The sequence below is a fragment of the Sturnira hondurensis genome, unplaced genomic scaffold, assembly GCF_014824575.4.
Source record: "Sturnira hondurensis isolate 20B ecotype Veracruz unplaced genomic scaffold, ASM1482457v3 Scaffold0005220, whole genome shotgun sequence".
NCBI lineage: Eukaryota > Metazoa > Chordata > Mammalia > Chiroptera > Phyllostomidae > Sturnira > Sturnira hondurensis.
In genome coordinates this window covers 1867728-1886331 of record NW_028077851.1, presented here as the reverse complement: position 1 = coordinate 1886331, position 18604 = coordinate 1867728, and the positions used below count along the sequence as shown (strand labels likewise).

The following is an 18604-nucleotide window of genomic DNA, read 5'->3' as shown; positions in this document are numbered from 1 at the left end:
AAGTTGAAAACTTATTTGAACAACTAAAGAAGGAAAATTTCCCCCAATCTGGCAAAGGAAATAGACTTCTAGGAAGTCCAGGAAACCCAGAGAGTCCCAAAGAGGAACACACCAAGGCACATCATCATTAAGTTACCCAACCTTAAAGATAAAGAGAGAATCTTAAAAGCAGCAAGAGGAAAGGAGAGAGTTACCTACAAGGGAGTGCCCATAAGGCTGTCAGCTGATTTCTCAAAAGAAACCTTGCAGGCAAGAAAAGGCTGGAAAGAAGTATTTGAAGTCATGAAAGGCAAGGACCTACATCTAAGATGACTCTATCCAGCAAAGCCATCATTTAGAATGAAGGGGCATATAAACTGCTTCCCAGATAAGGTCAAGTTCAAGGAGTGCATCATCACCAAGCCCTTATTATATGAAATGTTAAAGGGACTTATCTAAGAAAAAGATGATCAAAAATATGAATGGTAAAATGACAACAAACTCACAATTATCAACGGCTAAACCTAAAAAATGAAAACAAAAACTAAGCAAACAACTAGAACCGGAACAGAACCAGAGAAATGAACATCACATAGAGGGTTTTCAGTGGGGAGGGGAGGGGAAGAATGGGGGAAGTACAGGGAATAAGCATAATTGGTAAGCATAAAATAGATGGAGAGCAGTTAAGAATGGTATAGGAAACAGAGGACTCAAAGAACTTACATGTACAACCCATGGACATGAATGAACTAGGGGGAATGCTGGAGGGTTGAGGGTTACAGGGTGGAGCGGGGATAAGGGAGGGGGAAATTGGGAAGACTGTAATAGCATAATCAATAAAATATACTTAAAGAGTTGCTTAGTTGAGTGTGGGTAAAAAGAATTTCACATAATGAGCATCATAAAAGTGTCTCAAATATAGTAAAGAAATGGTATTAGTCAAGCTCTTTTCCCTAACATTATTGTTATAAAGAATTAGAAACAATCACAGTGGGCAGTTTATAAGTGGCTAAATTATGGGATTGTCATTCAATGAAATATGTCTAAATTAAAAAAATGATTATGAAAACTAGGGAAAGGACACTTGGAATTACTAATGAATTTAGAAAGCTGCCCAAGCGGCACAGTTTGAATCTCTTCTCCAATTACTAAACAGGGCTTAAAAGTGAAATTCCTCTATTGTGTATAAAAATAAATTCCAGTTGAATTAAAGTTAAAACATGGAATCATAATAGACTTCGAAAGGAAAAAAAAAAAACCAGGTTTCTGTTTATATGAACACAGAATGAGGAAGACATAAGCCCTGGCTGGTGTGTTTCAGTGGATTGAGCACCATCCTGCCCAACCAAAGGGTCGCCGGTTCGATTCCCAGTCAGGGCACATGCAGAGTTGCAGGCCAGGTCCCCATAGGGGGACATGCCAGTGGCAACCACACACTGATGTTTCTTCCTCTCTTTCTCCCTGCCTTCCCCCCTCTCTAAAAATAAATAAAGTCTTTTTTTAAAAAGATTTTATTTATCTTTAGAGGGGAAGGGAAGGAGAGAGGGAGAGAAATATTAATGTATGGTTGCCTCTCGTGTGTCCCCCACTGGGAACTGGCCTGAAACCCAGGTATGTGCCCTGACTGGGAATCAAACCGCAATCCTTTGGTTCGCAGGCCTGCGCTCAATCCACTGAGCTACACCAGCCAGGGCTAAAGTCCTTTTTTTTTTTTTAAAGGAAGGCATAAGCATAAAATGGCAGAAACCATGAATAGTGATATATTTGACTACATAAAATTTTAAGTATCAAAAAAACTAACAAAAAATAAAAGGCAGTGAAACTTGGAAATACATCTGTGACATGTATTACAGAGGACTGACCATCGATATTTGAAGTGATCTCACAGATCAATAAGGAAAATATGGACACTCTAGGAGAAAAAAAAATAGACAAGTCATGAGTACACTACTCTCAAAGGACCCATCAGTGGTCAAAAGTATGGAGAAAGTTCAGCTTTAATAGTGATCAAAGAAATATAAATCAAATAATGAGTTTCTTTTTATTTCTCCTAAATTGCAGATTTGAATAAAACAAGCTTTCTTGAGGTTGTGGAAGTGTGTGCTGTGAGAGAGCAGTTTGATGTGTGTTAAAGTCCTTTAAATTTTGTGCAATAATAGCATTTGTTACTCTCTCTGTAAGGCATATTAAACATTGGACAAAGATTATCATATTATTGCACAATAATTAATCCTAAAAATTACCCTTTTATATGACTGTGGTTGTTTCCATTTTAATGATGAGGAAATTGAAGTATTGGGGGGAATAATTGAACTTCCTCCAGGGCACTTAACTCTAGTTAGTTATGGCACCAGACTGTCAAACTCAAGTGATATTTCTCTGGAGCCTGAACCAACCATGCTTGTCTAAAAATTTATCCCTCTAAAATATTTGGAGTTTATGAGTCCAAATATGTTTATTGCAGTAGTTACAAGAGCAGAAACTTTTAAAATAATTAAATGCCTATCAATCGATTCCATAGAGTATAATACAGCCATTACAAAACATACTGAATCAGAAAACATTCATGGGGAAATGTTTGTGAAAGTACTAAGTGAAAGGGTCAGATTTCAAAACCATATTCATAATAAAAGCATAAATTTTTAAATGTCTACATGAAAAGACTAGAAGGACATGCATTAAAACATTGAGAATGTTTTTTTGTTTGTTTGTTTTATAACAGAAAAAGGGATTTTCTCCAGAAGGATACCTTTAGGGTCCCAACTTTTAGACCATGAGAAATAGATGCTCAGTATTTAAATAGTACTGATGCCCGGGGTGCCCCACTTAGCCTAATGTATAGACTCTTTCCTTAACAGATGACATAACTTGAAGGGATTACAATCAGATTCTTAGGTGTCTAAAAACAGTTTATCACACAATCCTTAAATAGCAAGGTTCCCTTGTGTATGCAATGATGTATACATACACACAACATCTTAGGAGCACATGATTGCAAGACAACTCTTCATTCTTCACAGGTTCTGAATATGAATGTATGTTCCAAATGTACCTTCTGCATTAAATTTCAATTTTAATACAATATTTATGTATCACTTTGCTACTACCAGTATACTAGACAAACTGATGAAGTCAAAGAAATGGAAGACATGGTGTTCCCACACTAACAAGGTGTTTTGTTACACTACTTTTAATTAACTTATATAACTTGAGAATACTAAAGGGAAATTCATTGATGGGGTTTGGGATATTCTATATTACTCACATAAGTACTTGGAACCTTGCAATAACATGAGAGGAAGAACTAGGAATTGTAGCAAGAATTCCCAAATCAGGCCTCCAGCTGATTCCTTCAGTATCGCTTCATGTTCCCTGGTCCTTGGTGCTTGGCTAGGCCCTCTAATTCTTTCCCGTGGTGAAGATTTCAGGAAGCTAAAATTTCAACTTTTTGACCTGGTGTTTCCTGTTCTCTTTATATTGGTGTTGTCCTTAGTTCAAAAGCTGCCAAAAAAACCTGATGAGTGTTTTTACTTTTATTGTGATAGAAATGAAAAAAGTGAACCATCAATATTCACATTACTTTTAGTTTACAGAACTTTCAGCTTGGAAGTTTAAGCTTTAATACAGAGTGAACATCATGGACTCTTGGTGCCCAAATGTATATTTATCATTGTGTCTATGAACAGGTTCCTGGTATAAATTTACCTGTCAACCAACTGACATATTTCTTCGCTGCAGTCCTCATTAGTGGTGTCGTACATGAAATTGGACATGGGATAGCAGCTATTAGGTAATGATACTTACCTTTTTTTTTCCTACTACATACAAAGAAGCTTTCATTTAGGAGATTTTATTACTAAAATCTTCTACATTTGTTATTTTTCTTTCTGTGGATATTACCCAGTGCTTATCCTTTGTTATTATTTTTAGGCACCTTCTCTTTTGCTGAGGAGATTTACATATTGATAAATATGTTCAATGAACCATGTACATACTGTTTTTATAATGTGGATCTTTCTATCTTTTGCCCTCTGCCAGCAAGGTTATATTTTCATGTTGCTTCAAGATTTTCATCCAATCCTGAAGCTTAATCTTTCTATTCATCATTGAGCCAGAATGATAACCTCTGCACTGCTTCTTAGTACTTTCTTTGGCTTATTAGCTGAAATACTTTCCTGCTTCTACTTATTGCCTCTGCTAGCTAGAGTAAGAACACTGAAAGCTCTGGGTTTGTTAACAAATATAGCCTGTGACCATTTCAAAGGCTCCTAAAACCTGTAATACCATGATGGGGGAGAAGATAAGTCACAACTCCCCTTCACTCCCACTGATAATTACTGCCATAAGGAACACATACTGATGGGAATGTTCTATCTTTTCAGTATGTGGACCAGATAAAAGGTTTTTGATGAAAAGATTTAATCACTTACTACTTTCCAGTTACTTATGAACAAGAGTCTATATAGACTAGCAATAAACCTTCATCTCGACTGATGTACAGTGTAGTGGTTTAAGTGAGTGGCCACTTTTAAAAAAAATCTCTCACTTTTGCTTCCGCATTTTTAGCATTGCAGCCCTTAAAGTTTTACATATAAAAGCATTATTATTAACAGTTTAATGATTCATGGTATGCTGCGAATAACTTGTTAATAAAATCACAACTGCCAAGAAAAAGTGAATTTTACAAGTCATATACTTAGTACTAAGTGATAGCACCATATATTAAGATGTATTGCTAATTTATTTTAGAGTAACTGTTCAGTTTTACGAGGCTATTAAGTATAATTCCATGTTTAGAGACTGAATTAATAAATAGTTCTCATAAGGACAGTCTGAGCATTATGCATTTTTTATTGTACTTAGTTTAGCATTAATTCAACAGGAACATACTTTATTTAGGTGGATAAACCTCCACCTTTATTTATAATAGCTAGGAAGGACAAATATAAATATTTAGATAATTTACTTGAATTATATTTCTACTGTGCCCCTGAAAAATAATATACAGTAAACGATAAATATGCTTTTCATTTAGGTTCTCATAGAATAGTAAACTTTTCTTTGTGTGTGTGACTAATTTCAAGTTATTTGTTCAGCATACTAGTTTCTAAAAATTTTGAAGTTGTACGTCTATTTCAGAATGCCTTGTTTTATAAAATGCAATTTCACAGATGACCAAATCTGTATAGTAAAATTGTTATAGAAATATATAGATACATAAACTTTTTGCCTGTCTAGAGACTTGCTTTTTAAGCAAGAATTTGAAATGCAGTGGGAAGTTTTAAGATTACATACATTATTAATTTGATAAATGCAATACTAGTATTAAATTCCTTTTTCTTATGTGATTTCTTAGGGAACAAGTTCGATTTAATGGCTTTGGGATTTTTCTCTTCATTATTTATCCTGGAGCATTTGTTGATCTGTTCACTACTCATTTGCAACTTATATCACCAGTCCAGCAGCTAAGGATATTTTGTGCAGGTAACAGACTTAAATTTTTTTATTCATCTATGTGTTATTAGTAGTTTTATGGAAAGTTTTACTTGTATCACAAATGAAAACATCTCATATTATGGTTGATAAAGTCAGTTTATAAGAATCTCAGTCAAAAGTAGTAGAGCAAAATAATTTACATTCCAGTTTCTTCATGAAAAACAACTAAAACAAGCATAATTTTTAAAAAATTAAAATGAGCAAAACATACCATGTTAATAGAAAACATGACTAAAGCATTAAATGAGACGAAGGGGCACTTAATCATATGGAATATAATCTACAATGAAAATGTAATTACTGTGAATCTTACTGTATCAAGTAACAAACCATCAAAACAAAAATGGAAAAAGCAAAAACAGGCGTCATAAAAGAGACTCATGTCTCTCAACACATGGCATGTCGGTATGAAAAAATCAGATCACTGAAGCTCTAATAAGGTAAAAATAGATATGTCAAACTCTACACCACAATTTCAAGTGCTCATGAAACAAAAATTGCCCAGTTTCATTCAAAACCATAATTGCAGTATATTTAAAGATGATGATGAAATATTGTGTGAAGTTCGGCTAAAAGGAAAATTAACTGCCTTAGGCAGTTTTTATGAAAAGAAATGTAAGTATCAGTTAATCATTCAACTGGAGGAGTGAGGAAAAAATATAAAATACTTGAGAAATGATGTAATTAGTAAGGGTATATAGACAGAAAAGAAATTGGAAAAAAGAAATATATAGCTGTTAATTCTAAGAGTTAGTTATTTGAAGAAAAAGATTAAACAATGGGAGAAAGCTTCTATAGACAGAATAAGAAGTCAGAATGGGGAATGACAAGTGATATAGAGAAAATTAAAACAATTATAAAACTGTTTTTTGTTCACCTCTGCAAAAAATTTTAAAGCCCTTAATGATTATAAAAAAAGTAAACAGCCTAAATAAATCCTAGAGAAGATAGAAAAATATATGTATACATGGGCTAATTACAATACAAGAAATTAAGAAAGTTGATGAAGAATGCCCCTGAAAGTTTCTTGGGTGGGATTCTTTCAGATCTTGAAGGAAAAGATTTTTCTTTTTAATTCTAATTTAGTATATAGTCTCCAGATCATATAGAGAAGGAAACTAAGATTTTTTTAAGCCAATATAACAGACACATCTTTTAAAGCAGCAAGAAACTCTATAGACACATGGTGTATCTAAATAAAGCAAGGTTGGTTTAACATTAGGTAGTCTTTTTGAATGTGGTAAACATTATTAACCATTGGGGGGGAAATCCTCGTTTCAGTGGATATTGAAACAGATATTTAACAAAATCCACCATCTATTAATGGCTAAAAAATAAAAATCCTTAGTAAAAGTAGAAATAGCTGGGTATTTCCTAACGGTGTAACACTTAGAAGCATTCCTATTAAAGGACAAGGCAAGCAATCCCACTATCTCCTGTCACTGGTACTATTAAATAGTCTGTAAATGCCGGTCAGCGCAATTAAATAAGAGGGAAAATGAAAGCGTAAATATTAGAAGAAAGTCTTTTTGCCCCCAGATGCTATTATACACCTTGCGGGGCGGGGGGCGTGGTATATGAAATATAGAAAAAAATAAGAGCCCCGTTCCCAAATCAGTATTCAAAAGGCAACATTTTGGCGGGTGGGCAGAGCGAAGAAGCAGGAAGAGCCCCGTTCCCAAATCAATATTCAAAAGGCAACATTTTGGCGGGTGGGCTGAGCGAAGAAGCAGGAAGTGTAGCGCTCGAAACTTTATGGGTGCGTCCGTGGGTATGAGCTTGGATGTGCGCATGCGTTGGGTACAGGATGCCCAGAATCCCCCGCGTCCAACGCCTAAAATACTGAAGCGCGCGCGGTTCTCTGACATTCGCGCCAATCTTCAAAGCTCGAGCTGGACCGCACGGTCCTGTCCTGAGCTTTGCTTTTCCGCAACCTTGCGATACTACGCACTGCCTAGTAGCAAAATCCTCTTCCGAGCCTTCAGCTATGGCTTCAAACATCATCTACATCGCAACAGAAAACTCGGAGGTGCCTACCGAGTTTGTGGAAGTGCACGAGGTCCATCTGGAGACCGTCCCTCTGGAATCTATCCCTGTGGGGACTGTTCCTGTGGAGGATATCCCTATAGAGACTTACGCTCTGGGGACTGTTCCTTTGGAGAATATCCCCGTGGAGACTTTCGCTCTGGAGACTGTTCCCGTGGAGGATAACCCTGTGGAGACTTTCGCTCTGGGGACTGTTCCTGTAGAAACTTTCGCTCTGGGGTCTGTTCCCGTGGAGGATATCCCTGTGGAGACTTTCGCTCTGGGGACTGTTCCCGTGGAGGATATCCCCGTGGAGACTTTCGCTCTGGGGACTGTTCCCGTGGAGGATATCCCCGTGGAGACTTTCGCTCTGGGGACTGTTCCTGTGGAGGATATTCCTGTGGAGACCACCCCCGTGGAGACCACCCCCGTGGAGCCAGTAACTATGGAAACCTTTGCATATGAGGATATTGGTGACAGTTGGGTGCAGGGTGTGGACTACAGTCCGTCTCTGGATTCGCTACACCCGCTCTTTATTAGCCAAAACAAACGGGACGGTGATGAAGAAATGGTAATTGTACAAACCCAGGAAGAGGTGGTGGGTTACAGCGAGTCAGGCGGCGTGTCCGGTGACAACTCCCAGGAGCAGCAAATGGTCGCCTCCGAGGAGGAAGACATCTACTTCCAGCAGGTCCTGGCTTCCCTGGAAGCCTCCGTGTCAACGACCCAGAGCTACACTAGGAAGCGCAAACGCAGCAAAAAGCCCAGCATCAGCAAAAAGCCCGGCATCGGTAAGCAGAGCTCCACCAGCAGCACAGCCGCGGCAGGAATGGCGGTTAGGGTGGCGGCTGGGACAGTGGCGGGGTCTGTGGCAGGAGCAGGGACGGCAGCAGCGACAGCCGGAAGCTGCAGGAAGTGGGAGCAGAAGGAGGTGTTTATCAAAACCCTGGAGGGCGAGTTTCCCGTCACCATGTGGTCCCCATGCAATGAAAGAAACCAGGAACCTGAAGAACCGGTTATGGAGGAGGACTCACCACCCGATTATTCAGAGTACCTGATGGGAAAGAAAATTCCTCCTGAAGGAATACCTGGCATAGACCTGTCAGATCCCAAACAGCTGGCAGAATTTACTAAAACAAGGCCAAGAAAACTTAAAGATGATGCTCCAAGAATAGTAGCTTGCCTTTATACGGGCTGCGGGAAGATGTTCAAAGATATCGGATCTATGAGAAAGCATCTGAACACCCACGGCCCAAAAGCCCACATATGTGCAGAATGTGGCAAAGGTTTTGTTGAGAGTTCAAAACTGAAACGGCATCACCTGGTGCATTCTGGAGAGAAGCCCTTTCAGTGCACATTTGAAGGCTGTGGAAAACGCTTTTCCCTAGATTTCAATTTGCGTACGCATGTACGAATCCATACTGGTGACAAGCCTTATGTGTGCCCCTTTGAAGGTTGTGATAGGAAGTTTGCTCAGTCAACTAACCTGAAATCTCATATCTTCACACATGCTAATAAAAACAAAGATAGTAAAGAGGAGAAAAAACCCATTTGTGATTCCTAAGGGTCATGTTTTGATAAATTAGTAAAAAAAATTTTTTAAGATTCCTTAAGAGGTTAAAAATACTAAGATTACATTGTGAAAATGTCATGTTTTGATAGAGTAGTAAAAAATGAAAAAGTTTAAAATGTATATATGAATACATTGTTAAGATGCTTTATCTTGTTCTGTAATAATTATTTGAAAAATATGTTTTTTTATAAAGTTTGATCCCAATAGGAGGATAATTCATGAACCTCATATCAAAAGACTTTTTGATGCAACTGTACTAAAAATGGGACTCTTCAGATTCAATTTCACCTGTTTACACATGTTTCACTTTTTACACATGTTTAAAGTTCTGTTTTCCAAATAGTTATGTTTATACTTTTAGAAGTATGTTTAATAATTAATGATATGTGTGGGAGGTTTTGGAGGTTGATAACTTTGCTGTAGATTTTGAGAATGAATAGTTATATGCATACATATATTTCCACTTTTAAAAAGGTTAAATAAGTTTTGCTTGATATCTTAATATTGGTCATATTCTTTGATATTAACACATTTTGCATAACTGTCTTTTAGCTGCATTGAATTGTATATGTAGCATTGAATATTAGGTGGGATTTAATAGTATTAGTAAATTTAAACCTATCTTAGTCATTGTATTTCCCCCAAACACTGCCAAGTAGTGTTATTTAATGTAATTTCTTTGCCCCTTTATTTAGAGTGGTGCTAAGTTGTAGTTGTATTGTTTATTACTGACTTTTTTAAGCACTTGATGTGTATACCTTATATAGTAGAAAAGGCAAACGTAAAACACCTATTCTAAAAAAAAATAATAAATTTGCCTATATAAATACTGTAACTACAAAATAGAGAAAAAGGGGGAGATTGCCACTGGCATCTGGGGAGTAGAAGCCAAAGATGTTGCTGAACATCCTGCAATGTATGAGTCAGTCCTCCACAACAAGAAATTATCTGCCCCAAAATGCCGATGAGAGAAACCCTGCTGTGAGGAATGTAAAAGTTGTAGTGAATTTTTTTTTGTGCTTATAAACATTAATGGATAGAAGTTGTTTAAATAAAGGAAATGCATGTTTTCAACCACCCTGGTTGCTTCTTAGCCATCATGGGGAAATTGGGAATCTGCAGGGGATGGTCTGGTAGGTCTGGTACCAGCTGTATCCTGTCAAGACATAGGAGTTTGCCCAGATAGTCAAGGAGTCACTGCTGCTGTGTGCTACCCTGACTGTTGTTTGGATGGGAGAGTTAGTGAGGATGCAAGCATCTAGGCAGTTCTGGTGGACTGTTTCATCCTGGTGGGGATGGAGGGAGCTGAATTTAGGACATGGTAATGGTGACAAATCTAATCAGTGAGGATGAATTATTTTGTGGAATTGTGTTGGGGCCAGCAACTTGGTGAGGAAGGTGGGGAGTGGCAGGGTTATACCTGTATTCCAAAATTAGTGTCAGTAGCATAAATTCCAGTGTGCCAAAGAATTAGTGTGGGGTTTTTGTATGTGTTTTATTTTAATTTTGTTTTTTAAATGAAGCTATGAAAGCAGTACCAGAAAACAGGTTATCTTCTATAGTATTGAACTGGAAAAGATTTGATACAAAGGAATACTTTGAACATACCAAAATTTAAAATGTGTGAATAGACAAGACTATAAACCAAGCCAAACACCACACTGGAGGAAATGACTAAATAACTCTTACAAAAGACCAAATTCCTCAATGTATATATTGCACACAACAATATCTGCAAATTACTAAAACAAAAAACAACCCAGTCAAAAATGTAAACAGGGAAGGGATAGAACTAGTTCTCTAGGAAATAGAAATAGCCTTTTAATAGAATAAACATGAAAATTGTACAAGTTCACTCATAATTAAAGAAATAGAGCTTAAGACATTTTACTTTTCATCTAGCAGAAATCAAACTGAAATTGTGGTAGCATCCATCCAGTGTTTAGAAAAAAGGTGGGAAAATATGCCAATTATGAGAACATAAATTAATACAAACTCATTGGAGGTCCATTTTAATACAAATATTTTTGATACACCAATTCCTTTTCTATGTAATTTTCCATACCCTTACAGATGCATAACAATATGAGCAGAGCTATTTGTTGCAGCATTGTATGCTACAACAAAGTTAACACAGCCTAAATGATCATTAGCAGGGAAATGAATTTTAAGTCAATATGTTTTTTAAGAATGGGTTACTCTGTAGTGGATATAAGAAATGGGATGAATGTGCAGAGAAGGGAAAAGGCCAAAACAGATAAATGAAAAAGCAAAATACAGTTTCTGATGGTTTGATACATTTGGTGTTTTTTAAAAAATGTTATAGAACAGAGAAGATTATTTACCTATATGTCCCGGATTAGATTTGCTCTGGATATTTTTCGAATTTAACAACTTAAAACACCCAAAAAGGGGAAGGGTTACATCCTTACAATGTGAATATGGTGTGTGGAACATCTATTAGCTAAGTATCTGGCTATTGTAATAGCTAAAAATAACAGGCTTAAACTCTCATAAATGTAAGTAGCTCAGTGCTATATGATAATTCTATGATTTGAGGGACTCTGGCCTTTTCTGTCTAGTTAGCTCTGCTATTTCCAACATGCAGCTTTTATGTTATGGACTCAGATTCAGCTCCCTCATTTCAGCCAGTAGGACAGGAATATTCCCATCACTTCCACTTGCATCTTTTTGTTCAAAACAGTCATATGACCATTCCTGAGAATCTGGGAAATGTCTGTAGGTTACTTTGTTCTCACTATAGAACATTGGTTATCAGCCACTGATGCTCTCAACCCATACATTCCTGGGAATGTGTGCAATGTGTGGAGTGGGAGCCATTCTATGGTTGTCTGACAGGAGAGCACTAATGATATTTAGTGGATGGAGCCAGGAATGCTAAATATCCTGCAATGTAAGGGACAGACTTGCACAACTACGAATTGCACTGCTCATAGTATTAGTAGTGCCCTCACCCTTCCCCATGGCAAAAACTAGTATAAGGGAAGGATAGGTATGAAGGGAGGGGTTATATAGTGGTGTGCTGGTGTATGTTTTAACCCATGACTGTGAAGGGGGGGCGGGGAGCTCTGATATGTAGCATTTTCTGGTTTCTGTCTTGTAAATGTGTGGTCCACCATGGCCAATTTCAAGGTGCAAGCTTGGAGTCCCTGAAAGAAGAACTGGGAAGGGATGCACACAGTTGGCTATGGCATGCTGGTAGGAGCAGGCTCCAGCACACCACTCTATATATGATGGAGGTAGTTATAGTCTGTGACATGACGTTAGATACATATTCTATTCAGCCCACCAATAGTATTCTCCATAATAGTTCAATTCTTAAAATAATTTCTTTTTTCAAATACCATTTGGATTTCCATACTCCAGTTCAGCAAGAATGTTTATTTCATCTCAGCTTTTATTTGAATAGCTCTGACACTCCTTTCAAAGATCACAAGTGTGTTTATATTAATTATGTGTACATTTTCTGAAAAAAGGATATAGTAAATAGAAGATATTAATTCTATTTGTGATATATACATATATCAGGTATATAGAATATAATGCAGATTTTATTAGTGTTATATTACCATGTGGTATTAACATGCTTATTTTACATTTTAATATCTGAAATGAAATAGGCCTCTAATTGAACATCTGTCTGTTGTACTAATAAGTAGCTCTATGTGCTTCACAGCTTCTTCTGGTTACTTTCCTAATTTGTAAGAATGTCCAGGTGTTATGAGATCCAAATACCTATGTAATTCCTGCCCCTGGTTGAGCTTATTCCTTTTTTTCCCTCTTTTCAGGTATCTGGCATAATTTTGTCCTTGCACTCCTGGGTATTTTAGCTCTTGTCCTCCTCCCTGTGATTCTCCTCCCCTTTTACTACACTGGAGTTGGGGTGCTTATCACTGAAGTTGCTGAGGTAAGTGATGGATTACTTAGGCATTCTTTTATCGGATTTTGTGTTGTAACACTTAGCATTTTATATCAGGGACTTCTGTTCAAGTTCTCATAGACAGAATGCTCAGTTTCTCCTGAAGGAATTATTGGCAGCCCTTTCAAATCAAGTAGTTTGGTGAAACACACTGTCTTTAAAAAGACTAAAAATTGCTTCTGTTCTTAGTTACAAAAATAGTATCAAGAGATTCTACTTGTAGTTTGTTGGTAAAATGCATCATTTACTTTTACTGTTTATTTTTATAACTCTGCTTTTGAGTCAAATATCTTTACTCGCAAAAAGTAAGAAATAGGAAACCTAGGCTAGCCAGCCAGAACATTTCATGGGAGCTTATGTCTTCAACTCTGTATTTCGCCCCCTTAGTCAGTAACTACTGAGATGGCATCAAGTTTTCTATTCAGACTTGGGGAAGAGAAAAATTACCTTTGTGAGCAAGTGGCTCACATATTCACTGTGCCGACAGTATCACCTGCATATTTGGGACTGTATCTAGATAAGGACTTGCTTACATTTTATCCACTGAGGATATAGAAAAATGAAGGCCTTCTGATAACTACTTTCACAAAAAATTTAGTAGCAGTTTATTTTAAAAAGCTATCGTTTCAATCTTAACAGCTGGCAAGTGGGTTTTTGTTTTCTCAGCTGCAAAAAAAATTTTAAATCTTGGAGAAGTAGTAAAAGTAACTAATTGTTGGGTTTTGTTTTCATTTTCTAAGGTTATATATCTTGGATTCAAAGCAGGATTGTTTTCTGTATTACTCAAAATAATCTACTTAATCAACTCAGTGTCTTTAATTATTTGCTGAAATTAATAATAGCTTGTTTACACACATTATCTGATTTGTTTTTGCCTTGTTTCCAAGGACTCACCTGCAGTTGGACCCAGAGGCCTTTTTGTGGGGGACCTTGTTACTCATCTACAGGATTGTCCTGTTACTAATGTTCAAGATTGGAATGAATGTCTAGATACCATTGCCTATGAACCCCAAATTGGTTACTGCATAAGTGCATCAACTTTACAGCAGTTAAGCTTCCCAGTTAGAGGTATGTTTATTTCCCTCAGTATAATACTTCAAGCAGCAATTGCTGACATTTGCCATTCACCAATCTTAGATTATATCTATAGATTTATTTTATTCTAATTTCTTTTTTTAAAGATTTTATTTATTTATCTTTAGAGGGGAAGGGAAGGAGAGAAGGAGAGAAATATCAGTGTATGGTTGCCTCTCATGAGTCCCCTGCTGGGAACTGGCCTGCAACCTAGGCATGTGCCCTGACTGGGAATCGAACGCGATCGTGTGGTTCACAGGCCCACACTCAATCCACTGAGCTACACCAGCCAGGGCTTATTCTAATTTCTTTAAACCAGATGGGAAAAGTGACCCTGGCTGCTATGGCTCAGCAGATTGAACTGGCTTACAAATCAGGGAGTCACCAGTTCGATTCCCAGTCAGGATGCATTCAAGGGGCAGCCACACATTGATGTTTCTCTCTCTCTCTTTCTCCCCCCCGCCTTCCCCTTTCTCTAAAAATAAATAGATAAAATCTTTTTTTAAAGTAAAATAAATCAGAAAAGTAACAATAGGCCCAAACTAGTAAACATTCTTGGTAAATTGGGTACTAGTATGTATGTTACCTTTATTATACATTATTGTGGAACTCCTAATTTTATAACATCATATTTGAGTTTCAGGACTCTTATATCTAATTACTTATGCATTTAAAAAACACTTGTGTACTCTGCCGGACAGGGGGTGGGCACCATGGAGACCTGCTGCCACTGTGAGAATGCTCCAGCTTGGCCTCTGGGGAGGGGGTTGCACCAGCCATGCCTCCACGCCCCACACCCCTCCCCGCCATGCTTCCTCCCAATGCTGTCCTGGCCTGCATTTGGTCCTTGGTGCCTCAGAGACCACGGTGCTGGCTGCCAAACCCGAGGCCAACCAGGGCACTGTGTTGGCACTCACAGAAAATAACTTAGATGACATCATTGTGGAAGGAATAACCTTCACCAAGTTTTATGCCCCGTGGTATGGTCATTGTAAGAATCTGGCTCCTGTTTGTTAAGAACTCTCTAAAAAGGAATTCTGTGGTATGGCAGAGGTCCAGACCCCTGAAGTGGACTGTACTGCTGAACAGAATACAGAGGTGGGCAAAGATAGGCTGACAGTTGTAAGTACATGCAAAGCAGTTTATTCTTTTATTATTATTTATTAGGTATATTATTTTCCATATGAACAACCGTAAACCTCCTTTTGCCCTCCCCTGCATCTGCAGCAGGTAGGAAGCTATCTATCTCCCATTGATGCTTTTCTGCAGAGGAAAAAAAGTCAGTGAGCACAGTGGAAGCAGAGACCTTGAATTATTGCACCACTTTATTGTGTGCCAGGTGAATGAAAAAAAACTGTGAAAATGCAGGTGCAAGTTGCCTCTCCTGCCTGGCCTTCTGGACCCAGTGTCAAGGAGCTAAGTCATGTGGATGTTGCTGAGTTTCAGTGGTGGTTATTCAGAAAGGTGGATGTACTAAGCTTGTGGTATCTTGTGTGTGTTTTTTAAGCCAACATACTGTACAGATTTTTTATTAAATTTCTTTAAGTACACGTGTAACTCACGATCCCTTTGTAAACTGTTTTCAGTGGCGTATGTACCATGATCCCTTTCAACCTTTTATTAATGAAATCTAAATGGTTTCCTTTGAGTCAGAAATACAGTTGAGGAAAATCAAATTGCTGGATTATTTTTGGCTCCTGCATTTTATTAGTGAAAGCATCATCCAAAGCATGGTTTTTGAACTGCCCACGAATTATGGAAAGTGGCCATGTGGCAGTATTGATGTTCCTCTGATCTGAAGGTCACGATTGACTTACTGATAATGTGATTGGTCTGTAACTTGGAGCAAATTTAAAAACAAAAGCCCCACACCTCTGGAGGTTACCTTCATGGCCACTGCTGGATTTTGTTTCTGTTAATGCTTCTCTCATTGCAAGAGGTTTGCCGTGTTGAAAGCAGTAGTACTTTGAAATGTGCATGAGTAAGATAACATTTATGCCATAATCTTAGGTGTGTGTGGATATTTGTCAAATCAGTTATTATTGTTCAAGGGATACTTCTGTTTGTTTCTCATGGGTGAAAGGTTTCATTAGTTATGTTAATATTAAGTCAGAGTCCATGTGAAGATCTTTAAGATTCAAAATCTATGTTTTGAGTCCACATTTAATTAAGACTTGATGTCTCCCATGGAAAATGTGGGCATGGAAAGTTCCATAAGGCTTTTCCTGACTGTTCTATTCACTCATAGAAAGATTCTGGTTATATCTGCCACTCGGGGCAAGAGGACTAGCTGAGCTTTTCTGGGTCCAGACATCGGGGACCAAGGGAGCTTTGTAGCTTTGCTCCAGAACCCTAACTGGTAGTGGTTCCAATTCTGCTTCTAGTTAGTCCTTTTAGAGACTCATTGTACGCCCTCTGCCTTTGCAGAGGTTGCACCTCTGCTGTGTGAAGAGTGGGATTAACTTGATTTAAAAACCAAAGAATGAAGTAGGCAGGGTTGAGTCAGAGCTGATACAGATTGTGCTACCATCAGTGCCATTCTGGTTATTAAACATTTTTTTAAGATTTTATTTATTTATCTTTAGAGGGGAAGGGAAGGAGACAGGGAGAGAAACATCAATGTATGGTTGCCTCTCGTGAGTCCCCTGCTGGGAACTGGCCTGCAACCCAGGTATGTGTCCTGACTGGGAATCGAACCACGATTCTCTGGTTTGCAGGCCCGAGCTCAATCCACTGAGCCACACCAGCCAGGGCTGGTTATTAAACATTTTTACTATCACCCTTGGACATAAGCAACCATAGCACTAGGCTCCCCTAAGATAGGTACATGTATGTTCTTTGCCATCAATTTGTTTATACTTTGGTACTTTCTAAATAAACTTTGTTAAAAATTGGGTTAAGTCAGATTTTACGCTCAATCATAACCAATTAAATTCCAGTAATTAGATGTCCCTGTGCTATGTGGATGATAGCATGTCCAAAGCTATTTGGGGTTGTTATTTTATGTGGCAGACATTCAGTGGAATTAATCTTGTTTTCCCAAAGTAGCTCCTGAAGTCGGGTCTGTTGTTTCAGGGAGCAGGTGGCAGGGTGAAGCAAGTTTGTTCTCAGAAGCTGCCAAATTTGAGTTCTTTCAGCTCTGAAAAATCAGTCTCCCAACTCTTTATATAAAATTATGGGATACCAAATTGTTGGAAGTGTTGGAAAACACAAATTATGCTCATAAACTATATCTTTAAGTCAAGAAATGCCCTGGATACTTGTCCACATTTACTGGGGTTAGGAAATATGATTAATAATCAAAAATAACCTTATTGAAGTGCTGTATGCAACAATGATAAAGTAAGAACTGATTTTTTAAAGCTTTTTCAAATGTAATTTTGCATATATAACCATTTTTTAGAACTTTGTATTATAAAAATTTTTGAAATTTACATAAAAATCAGTAGAGTAGTATAAATAAACTAACTCATGCATCCTTCTTCCAACTTCAGCAGTTATCAACATCTTGCCAATGTTTTTCATCCAATCACCTCACTTTGGGGGTAGTATTTAAACTACATCCTAGGTATCCAGTCACTTCATCCATAAACTTTAGCATGTCTTTAACAGATGGTGACCTTTTAAACATGACCACAATACTGTTATCAAACCTAACATAATTAACAATAATTCCTATTATCCTGTTGGGTTTCCCTGTTTTGTTTTTCCTCTTGGCTTATTTCAGTTGGATGGTATGTCTTTTAAGTGTCTTTTAACTTGTAACAATTCTCCTTGGCTTGCTTTGCTCCCCCCACCCCCGCCCTTTTCTTCTTTGGAGATATTGTCTGTTTGTTGAAGAAAACTGAATCATATGCTTTGTTGGATTTCCCGTATTCTGGATTTGTCTAATTATATCTTATCCTGGTGATGTCATTAATATGTTCAGATGTCCTCCAAGTTTCTTATAAACAGTGATTAGGTCTACAGGCTTTATTATACTCAGGATCCATTAGAGGCGGTGGCAAAAATACTCCTGGGTAGCACTCAGTACTTCCCTTCACATCATGTCAGGAGGCAATATCCAATTGTCTCCTTTGTGGATTAAGTGGGCTAACCTGATTTTTTAAAAAATATTTTATTTATTTATCTTTAGAGAGGAAGGGAAGGAGAGGAGAGAAAGATCAATGTATGGTTGCCTCTTGTGAGTCCCCTGCTGGGAACTGGTCTGCAACCCAGGCATGTGCCCTGACTGGGAATCGAACCGAATCATGTGGTTCGCAGGCCCAAGCTCAATCCACTGAGCTACACCAGCCAGGGCTTAACCTGATTTTTTTTTAAGATTGAAATATTTGTAAATTTTTCCTCTTCTCCAGAGCCAGTTACCATCTTCCAAAACTTTTCATTTGGCAGAAGGTTGGTATATAACCCACAATGTGCTCTTCTCTAAGAGAAATATTGTATTATTTCATACTTTTTAATGTGACCCAGTACAGTTCTAAAATAAAATATTTTTAGACCTAATGTTTCTTAAATTG

General features: G+C 37.7%; 2 protein-coding genes across 2 annotated transcripts in view; both read left to right on the top strand.

The window, feature by feature from the left end:
• Positions 1-18604, top strand: part of MBTPS2 (membrane bound transcription factor peptidase, site 2) — a 46829-nt gene that overhangs the window by 18130 nt on the left and 10095 nt on the right. The window contains exons 4-7 of the mRNA XM_037046234.1: positions 3666-3769; positions 5336-5463; positions 12883-13001; positions 13901-14081. Coding sequence (XP_036902129.1) covers positions 3666-3769; positions 5336-5463; positions 12883-13001; positions 13901-14081 — 532 coding nt within the window. The remainder of the gene's footprint in view (positions 1-3665; positions 3770-5335; positions 5464-12882; positions 13002-13900; positions 14082-18604) is intronic.
• Positions 7147-9232, top strand: YY2 (YY2 transcription factor). The gene has a single exon (XM_037046233.1). The coding sequence runs from the start codon at positions 7463-7465 to the stop codon at positions 9062-9064; it is 1602 nt and encodes a 533-aa protein (XP_036902128.1). The 5' UTR covers positions 7147-7462; the 3' UTR covers positions 9065-9232.